This window comes from Perissodus microlepis, chromosome 17, assembly GCF_051167445.1.
Source record: "Perissodus microlepis isolate ML-2025 ecotype Zambia chromosome 17, ASM5116744v1, whole genome shotgun sequence".
Lineage (NCBI taxonomy): Eukaryota > Metazoa > Chordata > Actinopteri > Cichliformes > Cichlidae > Perissodus > Perissodus microlepis.
The window spans coordinates 22817713-22842009 of record NC_140477.1 but is presented as its reverse complement, the minus strand read 5'-3'; the positions used below and the strand labels follow the sequence as shown (position 1 = coordinate 22842009).

At 41.8% G+C, this 24297-nt stretch overlaps 1 protein-coding gene across 10 annotated transcripts in view; it reads right to left on the bottom strand.

Moving 5' to 3' along the window:
* Positions 1–24297, bottom strand: part of LOC146369623 (filamin-C-like) — a 58056-nt gene that overhangs the window by 12475 nt on the left and 21284 nt on the right. For 3 of the 10 annotated variants that reach the window (XM_084910603.1, XM_084910601.1, XM_084910597.1), the window contains exons 7-33: positions 23769–23931; positions 23277–23477; positions 21910–22032; positions 20128–20265; positions 19672–19798; positions 19275–19411; positions 18584–18777; positions 18390–18503; positions 18154–18297; positions 17476–17599; positions 17020–17180; positions 16834–16924; positions 15725–15894; positions 15522–15639; positions 14329–14591; positions 12479–13076; positions 10844–11017; positions 9775–9937; positions 9514–9674; positions 9235–9402; positions 8869–8992; positions 8633–8789; positions 6479–6668; positions 6364–6387; positions 4990–5237; positions 3951–4043; positions 2942–3041 (exon numbers count right to left, since the gene is read on the bottom strand). In XM_084910603.1, the coding sequence (XP_084766729.1) occupies positions 2942–3041; positions 3951–4043; positions 4990–5237; positions 6364–6387; positions 6479–6668; positions 8633–8789; positions 8869–8992; positions 9235–9402; positions 9514–9674; positions 9775–9937; positions 10844–11017; positions 12479–13076; positions 14329–14591; positions 15522–15639; positions 15725–15894; positions 16834–16924; positions 17020–17180; positions 17476–17599; positions 18154–18297; positions 18390–18503; positions 18584–18777; positions 19275–19411; positions 19672–19798; positions 20128–20265; positions 21910–22032; positions 23277–23477; positions 23769–23931 (4468 nt within the window). Of the gene's footprint in view, positions 1–2941; positions 3042–3950; positions 4044–4989; positions 5238–6363; positions 6388–6478; positions 6669–8367; positions 8485–8632; positions 8790–8868; positions 8993–9234; positions 9403–9513; positions 9675–9774; positions 9938–10843; positions 11018–12478; positions 13077–14328; positions 14592–15521; positions 15640–15724; positions 15895–16833; positions 16925–17019; positions 17181–17475; positions 17600–18153; positions 18298–18389; positions 18504–18583; positions 18778–19274; positions 19412–19671; positions 19799–20127; positions 20266–21909; positions 22033–23276; positions 23478–23768; positions 23932–24297 lie in introns of all 10 variants that reach the window. The other 7 variants (XM_084910602.1, XM_084910598.1, XM_084910605.1 and 4 more) reach the window with 4 other exon arrangements.

Below are 24297 nucleotides of genomic sequence, written 5' to 3'. Positions count from 1 at the left end.
ACCGTGCATTTATCGAGACTTTCAACCCCAGGTAGGCCAATTATGGATCTTCGGATCCACATTATGTCAGCAGCTATTCTCCGCCGCGAACTACGTTAAAAACAAACACCGCTCACGCCTCACAGATGACAGCTTACAGTCCTGCGTAAAGATGAAAGTGACTTCCAACTAGTGATGTGCGGATCGAGCCTGACATATCACATTAAAATATCAATATTTTAGTAATTTAGAGTAAATTTGTAGTTTATCATTAACAGGAACACAGTGGAAAGAAACTATAACATTCGGATTGTCTACAGTCAGAGGAACTACTTCCTCTTCCGCCTTTCATAGTCATGTGCGAAATACGGCTCTATAAATGTCTCGCAGCCCCTTGGCGCGCGCACTCACAACAATGGCTGAGCGTAATTGTGCGGACGTATTTTACCTCCACAAACAGCTGAGAAGTGGTTTGCGATACATGTGGCAAAAAAGTGCTCCAAGAGTGAGGTGTTGTGGCCATACTAGGGAGACATTCAAAGGGCTGCTGGGGGGATAAATACATTTTACAGAGTTTATTTATCGGATAAAATACGTTAAATGTCACCGTTATTATTGGCCGGCCCGGAAACAGCGGGGGTGTCTGTTTTGGAGGAAGGAAGTTTCAGGGTTTAAGTAGTCATCATCATGGGCTCATCCGATTAGAATGAGAATAAGCAGTCATCAATCATTTGCAGGTTTTGTCTTTTTATTGGATAACGGGTAAAGGAAAGACACACATGGACTGCTATCTCTAAAAAGGACAAAGTATGATTTAAGGAACTCAAAATGATACATGAACTCAGGAGACTCAAAGAGAAATTCACGTCAGCTGCCGCCCCATGCCGGAGTGAAGAAAAAGTGAGGGGTAGGTGAGTGCAGTCCTTATATAACGAGTGACAGGTGAGTGCAATTAAGGCCAAGCACCACCCCCAATCAACGGTGAGGACAAGAAACAAGGTGCATCTGGTGAAGTGAATGTGCTGAAAGGTGAGCCTTTACAACAGTGTCCAAATTCAGAGGCTGCTTCCACCTGAGGACCCGATCTAAAGAAAGCCGGGTAGTACGTCAGGAGCTCCCTCGGTGGAGTGAAACTGCCGTCTGCTCCTCGCTATCTAATATATAACCGGGCGCTGACGTAAACTCTTCAGCTGTGTGAAAACCCCGGAGGAACCCTACTGAGGGATTAATAAAGTTAAATTTAATTTAATCTAATCACTTTAATCTCAGCCAAACTGATTTACTCACGAACAAATAAAACACTGAAAAAGCCAAACAATAACATTTTTAAGTTATCAAAGTGACTTGTATATCATGTTTAACCAGAGTAGCGAAAGACCACGGGGGTTTGAAAACGATGTTTGGATCGGCTCAGATATTTGAAGTTTACACAGCTACATTCTCACCTGAAAATATGTTAAAAGTTTTTTTGCGACCCAGAAAGAGAAATAAGAGTAATATTAAAACTAAGTCACTGCGCCATTGTTGGAAACTGGAATTGGCTGGGCCGCACTATGAATTCTGCGATATGGTTTTTCAATTTTGTTGTCCGGGTGGAAAATCGGGAAAAATTCGGAAGAATGGTGGCTCCGGGAGATTTTCGGGAGGGGCACTGAAATTCGGTATTCTCCCGGAAAAATCGGGAGGGTTGGCATGTATGGTTGTGGCAACATCACTAACCTTGTCAAACACCTCAGAGTAAATCATATCACAGAATATGACGAGCGTATGTTGAGGCGAACTGAAGAGGAGGAGAGGGACAGGTGCTGCTAGGGCGAGACAGACGTCTCTCACGAGTCCTTTAGTGCTGCAGGCAGGCAACGTGTTCAAATAGCGCACAACTTCGGTTTTTTTTATTTCTATATGATGAACTCTGCATTATTAAGTGATAAGAACAAGTAATCTGATGTCCTGTAATCATTATAACGCTATAATTTGAGATACAATAAATAAAATACATTTTTGTACATCGGTATCGGATCAGTATTGTCGATACCACCCTGAATATTACTTGGTATCGGATTGGAAAGAAAATCAGTGGTATCGCACATCACTACTTCCTACAGCCCCGATTTGCAGACGCTGTGCGCAGAGGTTCATTGTAAACATATCACGGCAGACCCGACGATGTTTCCATGAACATGCTTTTCAGCATCTCTTTATTGACCACTTTTCACACACGGTTGCTGTACGCATACAGCCGGCTGCAGCTTTTCAGCTCACAGCCAGACACATACCAACACAACAGCACAGATAGCACAGACGTTAAGGCGGTGAGGCGTGATTGCGGGTGCCGCTCAGGTGCGTCCGCCTCCCCTGCAGCGGCGCTGCAGACCACGCCCCGCCACACACATTAACCAGGTAAAGTACATATTTAGGCGGAATTTTGCAAATATCTATTTTTCTTTTTTTTTTTTTTTTTTTTTAGCAGCATAGTGCTTTTTTCCCCCAATTATTTTGTTAAAAGTGAGGTCAAGGCTCCAAAAGCCCAAAGGCGATATAAGGGTGGCGGCTCACAACAGTTTTTGTTTGCTACATGGATCATTTTAGTTCAGCTGGGTGTCTTTCCTTTTGTTATATTTCTTTAAGAGTTCAAAGTATGTTAATTACATAAATAAAATGTAATTTTCTCATTAGCACTTCAAGGATTTCACAAGCAATAGACCTTAGTTGTTCACACAAAGCATAAAGGTAAAAAAACAATCTATACAGTGTTATCTTCATTTTAGATGTCAAAAGGTATTTGCGGCTCCCAGTGTTTTCTTTTGCGCGGAAATCGCTTCCTAATGGCTCTTTGGGTGTTAAAGGTTGCTGACCCCTGGTCTACACTGTCTCTGTCCAATAATGCCTAAAATGCCCACAAAACAAAACAAAATTAACAGGAACTGCATAAACACTACCATTAGAAATAAAGACGCCCTACCTGTGATCTCTCCTTTCTGCACCGTAAAGGGAATGACCAGACTGAAGGGACGCAGCATCGGCTCCAGCCCATCCACAGGGCTGATGGGATCATCGGTAGCCTGAACCAGAGCAAGAGGGGAGGGGCGTTAGTGGCATCATACTAGGAACTCTGGGATTTCATCCAGAGAGAGGGGAGAGGCAGAGGAAGCACAGCAGGGCTGCAGAGAGGCTGACAGAGACATCTGACTGGTCCAGTTTAGGTAACACTGGTTTAAGAGCGGGGAAAGGAAGGGAGCTTCTAACGATCAGAACTGAACTGGAACAAATGACTGCTGCACAGTCTCTGAGATAATAAGAAAATAATATTATATAGGTTAATATAAGAAATATTAACCCATCTAAGCATTTTGATATAAAGAAGCAAAATGAAATAGAGACAACAGCTCTGAAAACTATAACTAAACCATAAAATTACCAAAAAATGATAATTAAATACATTTAATAAAAATTAGAATAAAGCAATAAAACAAAATGTAAAAATTAAAATAATGTCATACTAAAAAATAATATGAAAAAATTATAAAAGTATAAAAATAAAATAAATTATAATTTTAAGAAAATACACAATTCTCTGAAATAATACAAAACAGATCAAATCTGTCTTGAAACTATTTCTCTAAAATCATCACATTGTCAGAACATCTGGATCAGCTGCTCTCCAGATGTTGAAGAAAAGTTGACACGCTGAATTGTCTCTGATATCAGCCAGTCAGAGGGTAAAAATCAGAGGGTAGTGTTAATAAGAGTAGCCCCCAGCTGCCCTCCCAGCAGGAGATGATGATCATGCAGATTAAACATGCAGCCTCATGCTGAGCCAGAGATCAATCAATAAGTGAATGTGGGTCGGTATCGACTGTGGGGCAGGAAACGCTGCAGTGATGGAGGGCAAAGCGAGGAACAGATGACGGTTTTTATGAAGAGGAGACGCAGCGGCAGATAAACAGCAGGTGTGGAGGTAATGCTGATACCCATTGAGGGGAGAAGGCCGCATAGGGAGAGTAGGGCTGCTGTAACTGAAGCTTGTCACATGGTTCCTCTATTATTGGGATGGTATCACTTGCCTGACGAGGAACAAGGTGCAGCCATTACAAACACAAGCAAACCAGAAACAAACACACCGAAAAGCGCAGCAATTTTCCACAGTTTCAGGAAATAAATCTGAAACATAATTAAAATATGGAACAATACAACAAGTAAACAAAAATAAAACAAATAGTCAAAGAAAAATTAAGGATAAAATAGACTGCAACTTAAAATCAAATCAAAAATGAGACATAAAACAAATACATACATAAGATAAAAAAAATACAAAAACAGCCACAAAATAATAAATAATAATACATTTATTTTCCTTAAACTGGAGATTTCTCCATCGTGTCAATGCTGTGAAGAATTCACAGTTTCACAGTTTTATTCAAGGAGTTTGTTTTGTTTGGGGGTCAGCTAAATAATTTAAATATTTGTTTTTTCATAGTGACAACTAATATTCATGAAAAAAAAGATCAGTTGTGAAAGACATGCAGTTTTACAGAGTGTTAAATAAATGAGCGATTAGCTAATCGATCTCCAGTGGCTCCAAATCTGATAGATTCAGATGGGTTGAGATAGTTGGAGGCGTAAAACTACTTTGGTATTTACATGAAGAAGACTTGGAAGGACTGACCTTCAAACCAAACAAAACCCAATCCAAAAACCCCAACAAACACCAAACTGACCCAAACCAGTTCAAACCATCCCAAATCAAACCTAACTATGTAACCCTAAACAAAAACCAGACCAAAGCCAACAAATCCCAAACAAAACCACTCTGAACCAAGAAAAAAAAATCCTAACCCAACCTAAACTAAACCTCAACCTAAAGTATCCCAAATCCATCCCCATAAAACCAACAATAACAGGCCAGAAAGTCAAAGCAAAACAAAGCTAACCTGACCACTTGACCCCAACTTAGTCCCAAACTGAAATCAGCTAAGCCCAAATCACGGTGTTTTCAGGGTGGTGACTCACCACGACATGGAAGGGGCTGTTGGGAATGTGTTCCCCTCCGAAGCGGATGGTGATGACGTACTTCCCTGGCTCTGGAGCCGTGTAATAAATATCGAACGTCCCATCTGCGTTCTCCACTACGTCCACATCCAGCTCCGCTCCGTCCGGCGTTGACACCTTACAGGTGACTTTACCTTTCCCTGCAGCCTTTGCATCCACGGTGATGACTGTTTCCTCTCCGATCTGGATGGTTGGTCCAATTCCTGAACCTGACAAGACGTTTGTGGAACCAACAGAGTCAAAGCAGTGATTTCTGAAGTGATTAATGTTAATGAAAGAAAGCATACACTAATACCAGAGAGGTTAAATGTTTAGAATGATGCTGAGTTGTTTAGGGGAAGCTTTAAGAGTGATCGTGAGCACTGATTATAAGAAAAAGGTTCTGATAACGGTGGTGTACCCTGCCTCAGAGTGAGTGCTGCTCAATGAGCTGTTAGAGTGGGTTGTTAATCTCTATTGTGTTTATTATCAGTGTGTTTATTGCACAATAGAAACCCTTAAATAAAACAATAAAGTTTTTGTCATTTATTTCAGTTTGCACTGAGTGTGTTTGATTTTGTTTGGGTGGGTTTAAAGTGCAAAACATACTTATAATAAATCTTGGATTTCCTTCTGTTTTCCAGACAGACTGACTGGACAAATACAGTGACAGTAATTTTGGGTAGTTACACATATGTCAAATATAGATGACAGGAAATGAGTGCAGAAATGCCACAGATAGTTTCGGTCTCATCTGGAGGCCGCAGAGTTTATCCAGTGACCTCCAAGCATTTTTAATTCTCCACCCTACACACCAAAACATCTTTAAGTAGCTTCAAGCTGCACTGACAGATGTCCAGTTCCCAGCGCGTACTGGGATTTATTTTAGCCATTACTTAGCGAATGACATTTCCCATCACTCATTCTGAAAGCTCAGAGAAACTCCCAGTCCATCTTCTGGCCTCTGAGAACAGAAATCACTGCATATTTAGCTTCTTATTTTATTCAGTTCCTTCCATATATAACAGCATCCAGCTAATTTTATATTCTTATTATTAATAATAATAACTTCTGAGGTGACCTTTACTACTAGGAATGGTATCTTTATACCTTTTAAAGCAAACTACCCCCCCCCCAAAAAAAAGGGAAAAAAAGAGCTGGATTCCAGTCACAACGCAGAACCAAATTTTGAGAAAACATTAAACTCAATGAATCAGTGTCCATTTTAAATATCCACCTTTCAGTATATATGTGCAGTTGCTGGTTGGTTAGATAAGCAGCTGCTTTTTTATGCAAAACTGAAATGCTGTTTATCTGTTGGCGTTCAGTGAGTCTAAGAAAGTTGAGGCCACTCACCGAGTCCGTGTCCTCCAATCGACACTGTAGGAAAACAACTACAATCAGTGATGCTGCTAAGCTTCCAATGATAAAGTTTAAGTTTAAGTTTCAGTGCTGATGGGTGGAGCCTAACCTGTGACCAGACACTTGCTGGCGTCTCCGGTGGGCAGGGCGTGGATCCGGTAAGGTGAGTACGGGATCTCATCTCCTCCGTATTTGATGGTGATGGTGTAGCGGCCCGCCATGTCCGGCACGTAGGACACTGTGTACGTCCCGTCTCTGTTGTCTCGAATGGTCGCCTTCTTGGGTTTTCCCTCTGGATCCTGGAAGCGTACAGACAAGAAGTTAGTCATGTTTGGGGTACAGAAAACATAAATAGGTCCCACTGCCCATCACTGGTCTCCTACCATCTGCCATCGATAGTAAGAAAAGGGAAAAGTAATATGAAGTCAAATTAATTTTATTTTACGGAGATCACAGATCTTCTTGGTCACCAGACTGAGGCTCATTTCTTCATGTGTGGACACAAACAAACTGAACTGCAGGGTGGAAACGACACTGAGCTCCAAACCTGCAGTACCTCTGATGTCCAGCAGAGGTGCATCAGTCCCCACAGACTCACAAGTTAAAACCTTACATTAGAAATAAACATCTTTACAACCTGATACAGAAACTGTTTTGGTCTCTAATGATAATTTCCAACTTCTTTTGATGATTTTTAGGAATCTTTGTGATACATAAATGCAATCAATGGATTGTTTGGTCGGAGACATTCACACCAGTAGCCTGCTGCAGGTCATTCTGTAGGGCTCTGGCACTGCTCATCCTGCCCCTGCTTTTGTACAAAGTAGAATATACTTCTCATTGCAGTAATGGTAATACCCGGTTTCTGTATCTTGCACAGAAGAAGAGGACAAAATAGATTTTCTGGATAAACAAATATGTTAGAGATCAAACAACCAACATGAAATTCAGACTTCTGGATCTAAAACTTTTCACTGTGTCAGCGATGAGCAGTTGAATGTAAAAACAGGCGTAAAAAAAAAAAAAAAAAATCTGATTTAACCTCCCTGTGCAGCAGCGCCCCCTGGTGTGTGGAAGCAGGCATCTACAGCTTATATCCATGTGAAAAACTAAAGTGTGTATCAGGAAGATTAACAGCTACAGCATTATGAACACTATCGTAGACCTGATGGCCGCTGATGGTTTGAGAGCAGTGGGCTTGTCACGTCCACAAGTGTTCTCACAGGATCTAACTATTCACTGCAGCAATGACAGGTCAGACAAGTGGATGGATGGATCATTGAATGGAAGCAGGTTTACCAAAAACTCTGGTTAGTTAACAACTCAAAATCAAATATGTCTGTTAACTCGTTAAACAAACTGAATGGAGTCAGTGCACGTGCAGACCACAGAGGGGTGGAAGCCAAGCAAAGTGCTGCCAATGAAAATTTGCTTCTAACGTTCCAGCAGATAATCTTTTTGAATCTGTTGTTGATTTGATGAACACTGAAAGCGATATTTCAAGTACTTGGAGTCTAACACAGGAAACTATGAGCTTCGTTTAAAAGGCTTTAACTAAGAGCATTTACCTAACATCCTACCATCTGCCAGGTCAGATGTGAACTGCTAAGGGAAAGGGCTGAAATTGGTTCTCTCACTCTTATTTTATCCTTACAGTTCTTCCATTATAAGATTTCCATTTAAGTGTAACTAACAGATAAGATTCCATATTAAGGAGTTGATTATAAGAGCTTAACCACGTGCAGCTATTCTTTCTTTGAGTCTCAGTTTTTAATAACATCCATGAAACTAATAATCAGTTTCATGGATGTTATTAGCGTCACAGGATCTACACAGGGAATATTTACACTTTAGATCATATGCAGAATATAAGAGCGGTGAAAACAGCCAAAGGCTACACAATGAGGAGGCAGTTAGCAGGGGAGAACAGGTGGGTTGGGGGTGGACATGAGACAGGTAAAGGGGGAGGGAGGTGAAGGGAGAGAGTGCAGGGCTTACAGAGCCTCTCCTAAGAATACTGAAGGGGATGGTTTTCTTTACTATGTGAGTCTCCCACACCCTCCTGCCCCAGTCTTCCACAAACAATGAAGCCTCGCGACTGCAGCCGTCTGGACCCTGCAGTGACAGCAACAAGCCCGCCGGTCTGCGTTTGAATCGGGGTGAGTCAGAAACAGGTCACAGAAGAGCAACAAGACACGACAGACACCTCCCTGCCAAACACTGACCGGGCAGCCCAATGATGATTTCAGGACAGGAGACTCACCAGAATCTGGACGGTGAGCAGTCCTTCTCCAGCATCTCTGGCATCAATGGTGAACTCCACTGGCAAGCTGGCTGGAACCCCAGATGCATTCAGACCGGGACCGCTGGCTCGAACTTTGCTAGCATCATGAGCCGGTAACGTCTTGATTTTAAAAGGACTGAAGAGACAGTTAGAAAGGTTAAATCTGAACCTGAAGGACCAGAACTTTCTTGTACACGCTTCTCTTCAATACCAACCTCCGGGGCACTTCCTGGTCGGCATACTTTACGCACACCGTATATGGGCCATCGTTGGCAGGAGTATAGTTGACCGTGTGAGTGCCATCACCATTATCTGTGATGTTGAGTGGCTCAGCTACACCTGAAGACAAACCAGAGCACAGGGCAAGGCCACAATGAGGTGATATCAGCTGATTAAAGCTAATGGGAGAGTTTCATGACAATACTACTAAAGAAAGATTTAACTCCAGCTTGATAATGAGTTGGTCTGACTGGAAGTCCCACGGGTATAAGGTAAGGCAGGTACAGCTTTTTTGGAACAGCTTTCCTGGTTACCAATGGCCTGGGCAATGTTATGAGGTTAATAAGTCTTTGTAATCTTACCTGTTGGTCCATATAGCTGAACTGACAGGGGAGCCACCCCTGCCTTGCTGCTGTCTACAGTAAAAGTCTGAGGAACATGAGCCCGGACTCCACTTCCAAGGCCAGGACCTGAACACCTCACCATACTGGGATCGACCAGCTCTCGCACTGGGACCCGGAATGGACTTCCTGAAAGACAAGTGACGTAATAGATGCTCTTGATTGCAGATATCTTTACCTTAGAAAAGCGCAGAGTCAGTTATATCCAAACCACACCCTACAGGGTTAAGTGACCTTTACCTGGGATCGGTAAGCCTCCAAAGGTGATATTGACATCATATTCTCCAGGTGTGAAGGGGATATACTCCACACTGCAGCTGCCATCTTTGTTGTCCTTACATGACATTTTTGCCTCTGATGGACCCTCAATGGCCAGGCCAAGTCCCCCAGTGCCAGCACCTCTGAGGCACGCATGAAACAAAAAGGAAGTTTAGGATGTTTAAACAGAGATCTATGGATGCTACAAAATCTATTCTGGATTTAAAAACAGAGTGACGATACCTGGTCTCAACAGTGAATCGGTTTGGTTTGTTCACCAGTCCTTCCTCCAAACCTGGACCGTAGGCTCGGACTCGACTGGGATCACAACCCTCACTCACGGACACCCTGAACGGACTCTTTGGCACCGAGACGTCATCCAAAAGAACTTCAATCAGATGTAAACCTTCAGCAAACAAGAGTCCAGTTATAAAAGTGAGTATTTTAATGGATCGAGTCAACATAATGTGGGTGAAACCATTCTGCAGTGATCTGGTGTGTAGATGTCACTGAGTAACCTCCTCATTGCTCTGTAATTTGTTTGTTCTCTTAAACTTGTATACGAAGAAATACAAATTAAATGCTTTTTACACATTTATTTATTTATCCGCCTTCAGCTGTTGAGTGTGTTGTTTCAAAGGAACCCAAACATTTAATGGTCACTCATTTTTTTACCCCACGGTTCAGTTTTTAACCAGCAACCTCTCAGGCAGAGTGGGAGTAAACCAGACAAAGAATCACCTTCCATTAAAATTCCAGTCTGACTGAGTCCATTGCATCTTTCCCACAATGCAATGGACTCTAACACGTCACACTTCACTATCAGTGGAAAACCATCTGCTGAGCGCCGACAGACTGCAGCTATAAATACCCTTGGTCCAAACCCGCTCCTCACTGAGAGGTTAAAGGACCAGAATCCAATCATTGTGACTGATGTTCAGTACATTACCATAACTGACTATAACAGTAGCACATGCAGGGTTAAGCTTTGAGCAGCAGATATTTGTCTGAACTTCAGGCACTTAAATATTAAATCAGATATATTTGCTCTGGAATGGTAATTATGCCCTGGATGTTGATTGCTGCTAACCCCTCTGTACACAGACTGACTGCAGTTCAGCCAACAGTCCTTCATGGCTGGCGAGGGAAAACAAGCCTTATGAAAGCCAAATGGAATTTTATTTCACAATTAGGAGGTGTTGCAGTGGAAAAACACCCACAAACCAGCAGCAAACCGTCGTCCTGCCCGTCCTCTGTCTCTGCTGACGATCTGCAGCCAGGCTCACAAACAACACACAGGTCTCAGGCTTACCGTCCTCGTACGGTGTGTACTCGACTTTGTATGTCCCATCTCCCTTGTCGGTGACGTAGGCGTCTGTGTTGGCGCCTGACGGATTTGAGATCGAGGTTTTGATATGGCTGCCACCGCTCTTGTAGTGACCTCGAGCGTCCACGATGAAATGAGTGGTTACTTCCCTCAGGATGCCTGCAGAGAGGAAAGCAGCACGAAGACAAAAAAGTAGAGAAGAAAGTTAGTCAATGTCTCCATGAAATATAACATCCCATTTTTTATCAAGATGCAGAGAACGACTCATCACTTATAATCATATCCAAAGACAGTAAAATATTTGAAATATCTCACTGAATACAGTCATATTGAACAGATTATTTAAAGTGCTACAGAATTCATGTTCAGTCTAAAAACAATCAGCCATATTAATCACTTAATTTATATGTTTTTGGTTCCAGTCACATACATTTAAAAAAAAAAAAAAAACATGATAGAAAACGTGTATCATTAACACAGATCATCGTTATTACAAAAGATGGACTTTAGCTTCTAATGCTGCATTTTCTGTCATTTCCAGCAGGGGGCGACTCCAGTGAAGTCTGATTGGATAAAAGTCTCTGAGCTCAGCAAACTCTTTCTCAGTCGCTGCTTTCAGGTCTGATTGAATAGAACAACAAGTTCATTTTGGATGCCGTGGCTCTGTTAGAGGTATGACGTTCTATCACTTTCCAGCCTCACATTTTAACTTTCACAGCATGACTTAGATCAGGACCAAAGGTTGTTTCGGGATAAATCCATCAGAATAATGCAACAAGCACTCATTTCTTCTTTGCTCTTTGTTTATTGATTAAATTAGTAACGTGAGCATTCAGCAACTTCTCCCATTTGTTCTCATTATAAGACTTTATGACTTCAGTGCTCTTTTATTGGTTTTACTTTAATCTCAATTTAATAAAGACTGCAATCGAAATACGGAAAGAAAAACGTAACAATTTAAAAAAGTACAACATACAAACTAAATGTGCTGTTGGGAGTTTATTAACTGTGATAATGGAGTCTGGTGGCGTCCAGGAGGCCAATGAACCAACCACAGAGAGCCGAGCCTAAACCAGATCACACTGGAAACAGTCCTGTCGTCGTAAAAACAGACCTCAGAACAGCAGAGAGTTTGGAAACTCTAATCACTGAGACGGATAGACTAATTAGGGCTGAGAACAAGTTAAAGGCTCTCCTATGGTTTATTAAGGAAAATAGAAGGTAATGTGTACCCCATAACATAGAGGAGCCAAAACCCCTGCATCTTTAGTGGCAGACGTCCTGTTAGGGTCAGGGGCGTTTCTGGACATGTTTTTATATCAGGTGCGTGTATCATATTTTATACACATACATGGCAGTGGAATTACGTCACTAAAATTTTGCAGGGGGTTTTGTGGAAGCATTTTGCACCCCTGCATGTTCACAGCTAATAAAATCAGTACATTTTCACAGCTTCTCACACGTGTGCAAAATCTACTGAGTTTTCTGTTGTGTTTAGAGCACAAAATCGATGAGCAAATTTGATGACCAGATATTGTTTTACATTTGTGTTTGATTAAAGTATACAAACCTCAGCCATCCTTCTTTTAACTGGGCATTAAAACATCTTTAAGTGCTCACCTCTGGGTTCCACTCCTGGTCCATAGACCTTCACTCCGCTGGTGTCAACAGCTGGGTCCACCTGCAAGCGAATGGGGAACTTTGGCACCATGTGTCCTCCATATTTAATGGTGATGGTGTACATGCCGTGGCACTGGGGTATATATGTGATGGAGTAGGTCCCATCACTGTTGTTCTGAATGTGAACTTCAGCTTTGGCCCCAGAGTCAGAGATGATCTCGATGGTGAGCTCATCCTCTCCGGCTTTGGAGCAGTCCACCATGAAGGTTCCAGCCTCGTTGACCTTGCCTTGCTCCAGCCCGGGGCCGCTGGCTGTCACCTTGCTGGGGTCAAACACTGACTGGACCACAGCCTTGAAGGGGGAACCGGGGATGTGCTGGTCTGCAAACAGGATGTTGATGGCGTATTCACCAGGCTCAGTCGGCAGGTAGGACACAGAGCAGGATCCATCACCATTGTCCTGGCATTCAATCTTGGCCTCACACGGCCCCTCCACCGTCAGACCCAGACCACCAGTACCAGCACCCTTTGTGTCAATGGCAAAGGGGGCTGGTTTGCCTACCACACCACCCTGAAGGCCTGGACCGTAGGCTCGCACCTGGAAAGTAAATGAAAAAAAACAGAAGAGACACAAGGAATACTTATTAATGCTGGTTAGCAGAAGACATTAGCTTTAAGTCTGAGGTTTGCACCAGAATCAGCACAGATGATCGACTGAACATCCATGGATTACTAAACTGGTAGGCCTGAAAAACATTTACACAAGTAAAGATTTACACAAGGATTTCTCAACCAAGTACTGAGTCATATTTGCTTGGGGATCAAATAATCATTTTATTCAATGACATGCAAGAACTTAGTGAGTGATTAAAGATAAATTGCTTGAAAATCTTTGAATACAAATCTGTGAAGGTTCTCAGTCATCCAGGTCATTGTAGTCTAAGGAGCTTGGAAAGAAAAGTGTCTGGACTTCTTTAAGTTTCTTTGAAGACGTCTGACCTCTCATCCGAGAAGCTTCATCAGTTCTAAGAGCAACTGGTGGAGAGTCCCAGATTTTAAGCCCTATGCGTTTGTCCCCATGAGAGTTATGGACCTCCTTAATGATCCTCTGCCACCTAATCACATGAGCCAAGGTGTGAAAATGGGTGTGGGTCACAATCAGCCAAGCCATTGTGAAACCTAGCCCCACCCTATCATGTGATTTACTGAGGTCAAATTGCCCAGGATGTGAGTGGGCATTAAGGCGTCTGGGAAGGGATCTCAAAACTGGATTATAGATGGCAGACAGTTGGTGTCGTAAGCCACCGCCTCTGTTCAAAGATGGTCGTTCACTGTGGACATAGATGGCTTCTTTCACTCCTCTTTCAAACCATCTGTCTTCCCCTTCCAAAATGTGAACATTGGCATCTTTGTCCTTTAGATGCAGATAGACAGCTGAGTCTTGTCCCATGGAAGTGGCTCTTCTATGTTGTGCCATGCGTTTATGAAGTGGCTGTGTAGAGGTCTGGGCATTCCTTGCTACACTGTACAGCATGCACTGCGTTGTTAAGTTTGTGTTTAGGAGTTTTGTCTTTGGGATGAATCAGTTTTTGTCTAAGTGAGTGGGTCTGAAGTACACTGGGATGTCATCCTTGGAGAAAACTCTCCTGAGTTTTTCCAAAAAACGGCTACATAGGGAATGACAATATTGTTGCGTTTGCCTTTCTGATCCTTCCTAGTTGGTGTCTGATACTTTTTTCTGTGCATCTTTGCTGACTTGATGAAAGCCCAATTAGGATAACCACATGTCTTTACTTATTCTGACAAATATTAAAATTCTATCAGTGTGGGTTGTTGTGATCTTAACTCACCTTTGAAGGATCAGGGGGCATGATGCCCTCCACAGTGAATGGACTTCCCGGGACAGGGTTCCCATCGTAGCTGATGTCCACTCTGTATGGTCCTTCCTCAGGAGGAATGTACTTCACTGTGTGAACCTCATTGGCTGTGCCCGACTCTACCTTGCAGGGGATTGGTCGACGAGAAGGGGAGGTGATCTTCACGTCTAGTTTGCCCTGACCTCCAGCACCTTGAGTACAGATGGAGAACTCCTGATCCTTCCCAACGTCTACTTCTGATTAGTGCACAGAAACAGCAGGATGGTCAGCAGGAACAGGGGTTTGGGGTTTAGGATGTTGATAACAGTGAAGTCTGAACATCTTTTTAAGCTGTACCCACACAGAGGACAATTCACTCACCGTGCATCGCTTTCAACCTGATGGTTGGTCGCTACCAGGCTCCAGTTACCTAGGTAACATTCTAATGTATTTACTAGCCAGTCATATGTCATTCACCAGTATCCTGAGCTAATTAGCAATCACTTTAATTGCTCTCCTTAAAGTTGAGAAACGTTTATGTCACGCGTGAGATCATTGAATGTCATTGATTTTCCTGTCACCATGTGAATTTTTTCCTGTGTGGATGCAGCTTTAGACATAAAGATGAAAAGCAATTTTTTTGGAAATGCTGGTGTGTGTTCGGCTGCACATTAAGGGATATTTCTGTTGGAATCTTTTGATACCGATTATAAACGAAATGGAAAAGCGGTCTAAGCAGTTCAAGCTTGTTTTATGTTAAATGATTCAGAAAGAAGAGAAATTTCCACTGCAGATCAGAATTACACATCAGTTAGATTAAATTTAATGAAACAGAGCTTGAATGAACAGCAGCTCAGAGTCATTGAGGATCCCCATGAAGGGGTTGTTATTGTCTTTCAGAGGAACTCCTGGATTCTTTTTTTTACTCATCTAATCCATCATTTACTCTCCATCTCACTTATTATAATTAGTACCAAACTGTGCAGGACTCTCTATGGAAATATCCTGTAATCTAAAGCTAAACAGCAGCTTGTATTTAGGAATTTGTGATGAATGATTCCAGGAATTTAGCTGGAAACACGCATTCTGTGCTTCATCTGCTACGTCATGAAACCTGATCAGGGCTCCGTATGGAAGCACTTTGCTTCTGTATGATAAATGTTCCATTTTTTTCCTCACAGACTTACTGTTGTTCAGTCCCTGAACTTTGACCTTGTTGAGGTCCAGTGGGGGGGCCACAATGATGGTGAATGGACTTTTTGGGATGGGGTCTCCTCCATGACACACAATGATGGACATGCTCCCCTGAGAGAAACACAAGCAGTGCTTAACTTATGTCCATCAGTCACCTCACAGGTAATCCATCACACATGTGAAGTTGGTGTGTTACCTGCTGCACCGCCGTGTAGCGGACAGTGTATGAGTAGTCATGGTTGTCGATGATCTCAAAGTCTCGGACGGCATCACCTTTAGCTGCTCCGGTGAAGTGGACCTCAGGTTTGGCTTTACCAGCTCCCTTTGTATAAATGGTGAAGTGGGTGGGCTTACCCACCTCCACCCCTGCAAAGTTCAGACAGAAACTTTATTAATAAGGTTCTTCTATGTGCAGCACTTTGTGATTCTCTGTCTAGAAAGGTGCTATATAAATAAAATTTTACTTTATCTAATTTAATACAGATAACAAGCCAAAACCTGCTGTCCCCCTGATGGGAACAGGGGCTCCAGCAGTGAGCCAGTCCTAACAGACTAATTAAAGATTAAAATGTCCAACTTTACAACAGATATAGATGTTTACAGTCTGATACAGTCTCTTTAGATTATTTAAAGTTTGTATTAGAAGAATAGTATAGAAGAATAGAATAGAATAACCCTTTATTGTCATTGTACATATAAACCAAAACTGTGGGTGCTCCACCCTAGTTGTGCCAGAGTAAATTATAAATAGTAGGCAGCTGGAATCAATAGAAAACAGAAAAATATATACAATCAATAGGGTAATATATAAAATAAAAGAAAGGCACAAATTAGAGAACAAAGTGCTTGGAAGTAGTGCAAAAAGACTTGGTCTGAACAGAGTCTGTGTGTGAGTGGCCTGAGTGATGAGGGTTACTCAGACCATTGTTTAGATTTGTGGATGGGTGGACAGAGGTGGGGGCAGCCAGTGACTTTTTGGGTGGTGTTAATTACCCTCTGCGCAGCCTTCCTGTACTCAGTTGTGGCCTCTGGATACCAGGGAGGAAGAGAGCACGCTCTCCACTGAGGAGCAGTAGAAGGCCAGCAGCAGCTTCTGGTCTGGGTTATATGACATCATCCAACCAATAATATGGCTGCTGTGTGATTACTGTACTAAGAGACCATCCAAGAAGTCTGAGCTCTGGTTTACTAATTACCAGGTCTCTTCGTGGACCCCTGTATGTGGACGTGATTAGTAACACCTCCACAGTTTTGTATCTGATTTTTGTGTTGTATTGATCGCAAATGTGATAAAACCCAGCTCACCTGTCCTGTTGAGTCCAGGTCCCTCTGCCCTGACTTTGGCTGCATCATGGGAAGGATCCACCTTTATTCTGAAGGGGCTAATAGGGATTTCCTGTTTTACACAATAAGTGTGAGATGTTTTTTTAAATTCAGTTTTAACATAGATGTGCATTTAAGATTTGATCCAACTGTTGACCCCTCATTTACCTGATCAGCGAACAGCACCATGATGGTGTACTGTCCGGGACCCGGAGGCATGTACTTCACTGTGAATGTGTCGTTGTCGTTCTTGATGATGTCAAAGTCGATGTCAGCCTCGGCAGGTCCGACTACACCTGGAGCGCACTTGATGCCAATGCTGACATCACCTGCAGGGAAATAATAATTAACTCTATTACAGAGATTCGAGGTTATTTCTGCAGTAATATTCAAACATCATGTAGCAGTTTTCCTGTACTATTTAATTTCTTTCTAATTACACTCATAAAAACAAAACTTGGCATTACAGCATGTTTGTGTGCTGCACAGCTGGTCTGAATCTGAGTTAAAGTCATTCATTGGAGATCAAGCTCAACGATCAGAAAGACAAAACAATCTCCTATGTGTCGTGCATTGTGGTGGCGGGACATGAAAAGAGGACATTAGACATGAAACAGGTCTCACCCTGTCCGGCTTCACTGCAGTCCACAGTGAAGTAAGTTGGCTCGTTGGCCTTCAGTCCTGTCTTCTCCACACCTGGACCGTAAACTTTCACATTCTCTGGATGGCTGCCCTCTCCGATAGTCACCTTATTCACAACATCACCATCATTGTTGGCAACAATAAACCTGGCTTCTATCTAGACTCTAACAAATAAATGCAAAAGCTGAAATATGGAATAAATCATGGAATATAAACATCCATGCGTTTAAGGAAAATTTTAAACTCATCTTTTTCTGCTAAGAAACATTTGAGGTGATACACTGAGCTCTCGACACACTATTATTAAAACACTGCAGCCACTGGAGTACCTCAAGGCTCTATTATGGGTCCCCTAAAGTTCTGTATTTACATGACAGCATTTTGTCCTTCAACCAATAAAAATAGTGTTTAGCAGACATCTGCTTAAGTTAAGGGTTAATTTAGTTTTTTCCATTTAATGTTTTACTGATTACTTACAAAAAACAAAGCTAAAACGAATCTCACATAATAATTCAAAGAGCAAGGTATTTGTATGTTCATGTTAATGATTGAGCAGTTTACACTGCAACAAACTGCAGACACTGTGAGTGGGATTAACAGATTTAAAGGATATACTTCAGTGACTTTAATGTGAGACTATATTTGGTGTTGGTTTTATACCCTGAATGGGCTGTTGGGGACGTTGACTTCACCCCAGGTGACGATAATGGTGTGTTTGATGGGTTTTGTGGGAATGTAAACACAGAAGTAGGTGCTGTCTCCATTATCTGTGATCTGGACATCAATGGGGAAACCATCTGAATCCTACAACACAAACAGATTTACACTGGTGTGATTTTGAAAAGATGTTAATGTGTTATTAAAACATTACGGAGAGGCTACCTCTGAATCCTCACCTGAGCATAGAGCTTCAGCTCTCCTCTGCCAGCTCCATGGGTATCAATGGTGAAATCAGCAGGTTTGTTAACAATGCAGCCCAAAGGCTCCAGACCTGGACCGTAACATTTCACCTGAGGAAGTAAACACATCACATGTTTAAAAATTAAACATGCAGGAAAATGTTTGAAACTCAACAAGGCTCTGATCTGACCTTCTCAGGGAAGATGACACTGGCAGCAGGGAGGATGTGGGCCATGAAGGGACTGTCCTTGATGTCCTCGTCATCACAAATAACATGGACGGCATAGTCGCCTGGTTCAGTCGGCCAGTATCGAACATCACATGATCCATCGCCTTTATCATCACACTCAATCTTAGCCTGGGAGGGCCCCTCAATAGAGAAACCTACACATAGACACTGTTATTTAAACACTGCCTATCAGAGATGAATGTGTAAACAATGGGATCTGCCCATGGAGTTCAATACTTTACATGACACACAAATATTCACAGAAATAGCAGGATATACCATCAGATCCAGAGGCTTTTGGACAGTGGCAAACATCTTACACACAATGCCCTGTTTTCAGATGCTCAAAAGTAACCAGACTGTTGATAAGGAGTAGGTCTGCAGGTTGTTATTCCATGACCACTTAAGCAAATAAAAGATGTGGAGTTCTGTTTGGTAGCCGTTTACTGAAACATATGAGGTGTTAGATTTCCTGTAATATGATTGGCCTCGTTTCGTTTGATAGATGCAGCAGAAATGTTACATCCTTATTAAATTTAACAATATTTTTTCAACAAGATGTTGAAGTACTGTGGATTGCTTTTGACCATAAGTCAGCGCCTTAAGCTCTTAACGTTTTCCTGAGTCCCATCTTTATGTTATTGTAACTAACCGAGAGTTCCCACTTCAGTTCCAATGGCCTCCACCACAAAGTCAGCACTCTTCCCCACCATACCGGTCTCCAGACCCGGACCCCAGGCTCTCACTTTCTGAAGCCCTGCCTCCTCACTGACATAAACTTCAAATGGGCTGGAAAAACAGAACAAATTGATTAGTTTTTATCTTTACTTCAGATTAAAAAAAAATGTTTACATACATGCACACAAGTCACTGGAGTACCTCAGGGTTCAATCTTGGATCCTCAATATCTTTAGTTTTATATGACATCACATGGCCAAATGATTAAAATGCATGTATTTGTCACTATATGTGACATAATGCACAGCTGTAAGAAACACTGTTAACTCCCCAAAATGTAATAGTATGTATAATCACTCCATCAACCTCACCTGCGAGGGATGCTGTGTCCGCCCCAAGTGACGGTTACGATGTACTTTCCTGTCATGACGGGGTAATAATTACACTCATACAGGCCATTTTCCATCTCAAGCACATTCACAGACTCCTCCAGGCCCTCTATATTAAAAATAAACATAATCCACAATCAGTCCACCTTTACTGAGCTAAATTTCAAATGAAAATAAAGCCAATTACCAAAAATAAAAACATTTTGTAAAACACACTCACAAATGTACATACACAGGAGAAACCTCTTTTTGGATATTCTGGAAAGGCCTGACTGTGCTGAATCCATCATTAAAAATGTCACAAATATCAGCTATAGTCAGTGTTCTGTATTAAAAATAAGAGGGGTTCTCTTCAGTTTTGTGTTTAAATGTGTTTCCTTAAAGGGATTTTAGCTCCAGTTGGTGAATCTCGTGGGTTGGTGAGTCTTGCTGTCTTACTTGGTCCTTTTACGGTGACTTTGAGCTCCCCGCTGCCGGCTCCTTTGGTGTAAACTCTGAAATCTGCCAATTCTTTCACTCTCAGACCCTTCGGCTGCAGACCTCTGCCAGATGCTCTGCAGGCGTTTGGGTTACAGGCTGCAAGGACCAGTCAGATGGAGGTTAGACTGGGAAACGACGCTCAAATGATAATGAAACTCACACAAACACAGAGCCTGTTTCATACTTCCTATGTAATCCTACACTGAACCTCCTGGAGAATCATCAGGATCTGTCTTATCTGTCCAACTGCCTCCTCCAGCTGAAGTCATAAAGTCGGCTGCTATCATGGAATAGTTAATCTCACAGGTTACTCATTTACTCTCTCAAACTGATCAGTGCACAGCTGATTGAACTCAAATGATTACTGTGTGTACAACAGTACACAGTGATTCTAACTAAAATATACTAACAACACACACACACACAGAGCAGCACGAGTTTCTCAGTAGTCAGCTGATCAGCGCCATAAAAAGCAGTTTGCTGAGGCTGAAAGGGAAAAGCAGCAAAGAGGAAGACGTGATGAAATCAGAATTCAGAGCTGCAGATTCAAGAAAAATACAAAATACACACAAACTTAATAGCAAACAGAAGGAAAAACTTGCTATAGACCGACATGTTCTTTAAACTTAAACTTAAGTTTGAAGCATCAGATTTGAGAACACGATGCACTCAGAGGATAGAGCGTCGGTTAGCTGCAGAAGGAAGAGTTACTGAAGGCGACGTGAGGAAGAACAGGCAGGGTTGATGATGATGTTGGGGAGGAGCAAGTAGAAGATCACTCGGGCATTTAAGCCTCTTCTCTGATTATATATAATTATGTGAAGTCACTTGCTAACCACTTTATTTTAAAGTGGTTAATTTTGTTGTTTTGCTAAGATGTTATTAACACTTCTTATTCTGTTTAGTTGTTATTCAAATTACAGATTCAAACCAATAAAACAACCCAGAATCTTCTTCATAACACACTTTTTCTTAATACCTCCTTATATAGTTGAACCCTGTTCAATTCTACAAAATTTCTTAAAATTAAAAGTGATACCAAGAAAATCTGAGCTGTTCTTGGGCTACTTTGTCAGTGTCGTTTTCCAGCCCTCAACGGTTCTTGTAGAGTTTTTTGTTAACCATCTAAATCAAACAAAAGTCTCCAAATGTTTACAAGAAGTGACCCACCACACATACTGACCCACTCAGGAGAATATTCTGGGTTTTTGCTGACACAAAAGTTGAATCTGTGGGCAATGGAGCTAAAAAAACAAAACAAAAACAAAAAACTGAGCAGTAAATAGCTTGGCTCCAAAATTCTCACTGCATGAGGCACTTTGAGTTACTTGGAATTGCTTTCTTTGCTGCTTTTATCAACCTACTGACCTAACAACATGTTCTCAGGATAGATAGTTTTGACAAAATGCATCCCAGAACACCACAACCAACCCAAATGTAAATTATTAAGCTTGAATTTCTACAGAACTAAAGTGTAATAAAATAATAATGATAAAATAATGATGAACTTAAATATTTCCTAATTATTTCTGATGTCATTCAAAAAGGGCTTTAGACTACCACATTCAGTTTCTGAGATGTAGAAAAAGAACAAGCTGCTCAGGATGAAGCAGTGCCAGGACATGCTGTAAGGCAGGGAACCCCCATCCACATGGGGCCAAAGTGAAGACAGTTTGAGTCGAAAAGACCAGGCTAGCGCAGGCAGGCTCCAGTTGCATCCTGTCAATGGCCTGTACTAACTTGGTCGCCTGGGTTTGGGTGGTGTTGGAGGAGGAGCTCTCCTGGTCTTGTCAGCAGGTGGGGTGCGTATGGACTGAGGTACAATCTGCACTGGAGACCCAGGAGGAGGGACACTCTGTGAAACTGAAGGAGGGAATAACAATATGATGCATTTGTACATCGGCACAAGGAGGACAGAACCCAGATCGGTTAAAGGGCAGCGTCACCAAAGCAAGACAAACTCTCCAAATTCAACCAAATCAACCCAAACCAAACCAAACTAAAACTAAGCAAACCCAAAATAACCCAACCCAAATGAACTAAAATAAAGCAAACCAGCCAAATCAATCCAAACAAAACTAAAACAAACCAAACACAACCAACAAATCAACGCTAAATAAAACATAGGAAATCCAGTCAACCCAAAACAAACTAGCCCAGACCTAACCACCTAACCAACATAAATCAAACCCGTAGACAGTTGGGATAAAGTTTAATTCTGCATTAATTCTGCAAAGTTAGTCTCAAGTCACTGGAATTTTCTCAAGTCAGTTGAATCAGGCTAGTCCCATTTTCAAAGATAAGTCAAGTTAGACTTCAAATTAAGGTAAGCTATTCCCAAACCCAGTGTCCCGGATCAACACAGTCCTGATTTATATCTTAAATCCTTGGAAATCACAGGCGATTCTTAAGTTCAATATTGAAAAAAAACCCCTCATCTAATTCCAAATTAGTTTAATCCAACATGACATCCCAAGGCTACTTCTGCAACAAATTACAAGACAAGACCAAGTTGCCAATAATACCCTAAATTTAGGCTCCAAGTTAAGACAAATTAGGAACGCTCCAAACATGACTTACAAGTCCTAACCAAAAGTAGCCAAATCCCAGATCAAGAACAGCCAAGTCAGACATAATCCAGTCCATATAAATATCCACATCCTGTTCCAGCAAACCGGGGGTGATCAAACACCACAGCCTAAAAACATGAATGTCCATAGAGTGAACCATAAAGGAAGCACAGACAATCTCAGAAGACCTGGACTTGGATGATACCAAAGGTTCCTGTTACAAAATCCATCGAAATTTAATGTTACCCGCATGCTGATCAGAGATCTGTGCTGCTGAATGTATTACAATAAGAGGCAGGGTCAGTTAAATGTTTAAAATAAATATTGTAAATATTTAAGTTGACTATATTAAATGAATGAAATAAAAATATATCTACAGATTTAAAGAATTACATATAAGATAAGACATGCTTTAGGTCAAAATTCTGGTTTTCATTTTAAATCACTGAAGGAACTGCTTAGTACCTAGAATGCAGGAAAGAGTTAGAAAGGTCAGTTTGTAGTGTTGTAGACATAAAGTAAATGTTAGAAGCCCACCTTCAGAGATGTGGACAGTGAAAGGACTTCTGGGAATCTGCTGCCCAGCAAAAGTCACACAGACAACGTGAGGTCCCTCCAGGACAGGGACATAGGTGCACCGAAATACACTGTCGCCTCTGTTCTCCAGGACAATCTCCACTGTATCCCTGCGGCCATTTGAGTCCACAATGATGACGCCCACATCTCCAGCACCCGCTCCTGGTGTACAGACAGAGAATAACAAGACCTTTAAACAATGGAGGAGGAATGTGACAGTCACTGGAACAGTATCAGACAATGAAGGTCATCTGCAGGAAATATAGCAGTGGATACCCAGAGCTAATGGAAATATAGAGTCAGAGTCCCTCCGAGAGACCGCAAAATGTTTTTGTGCATAATTTTGGTTTTAATTTGTCCTTTCAAGAGTAATGATGGAAGAAAAACTTTTCATCAGTTTTCTTTTATTAAGGGAATGTAGCTCAGACAAACTAACAATACAATGAGACTTACCTGCAGTGTAAATATCAAAGTATGTAGGTTTGTTGGCCACATTTCCCGTTGGCTGCAGTCCCAGCCCGCGGGCCTGAACTCTGGTTGGGTCGCCCATGGCTTTTGAAACATTTACAATGAAGGGGCTTCTGTCGATGTCCTGACCAGCAAACAACACCTTTACCTGAGTGGAAGAGGACCACAAAGGCCTGTTAGGTTCACAAACATAAATTTGTGTTTCCATGAACTAAACAAAAGCTAAGACTAAGGAACCAGGAAACATTCAGACCCTGTCAAAAGGACAACACAAGAAACAGCTCCTTTATCCACACATGATCCATGTGAGTTATACATGTCATTGGTTCAGTATTCCCCAATCAGGGGTATAAGCATCACAGGGAGTTCTTCTGCAGAAAGATTAGCTCAAACATAAACATTAAAAAAAATTACAGAGGCCACAATTGAGCAGACATCACCAGTTAAAGTTAAAAGGAACTGATAAATGGTAGCAAATAGATATGCATACATGATTAAAAGTGATAATTAATGG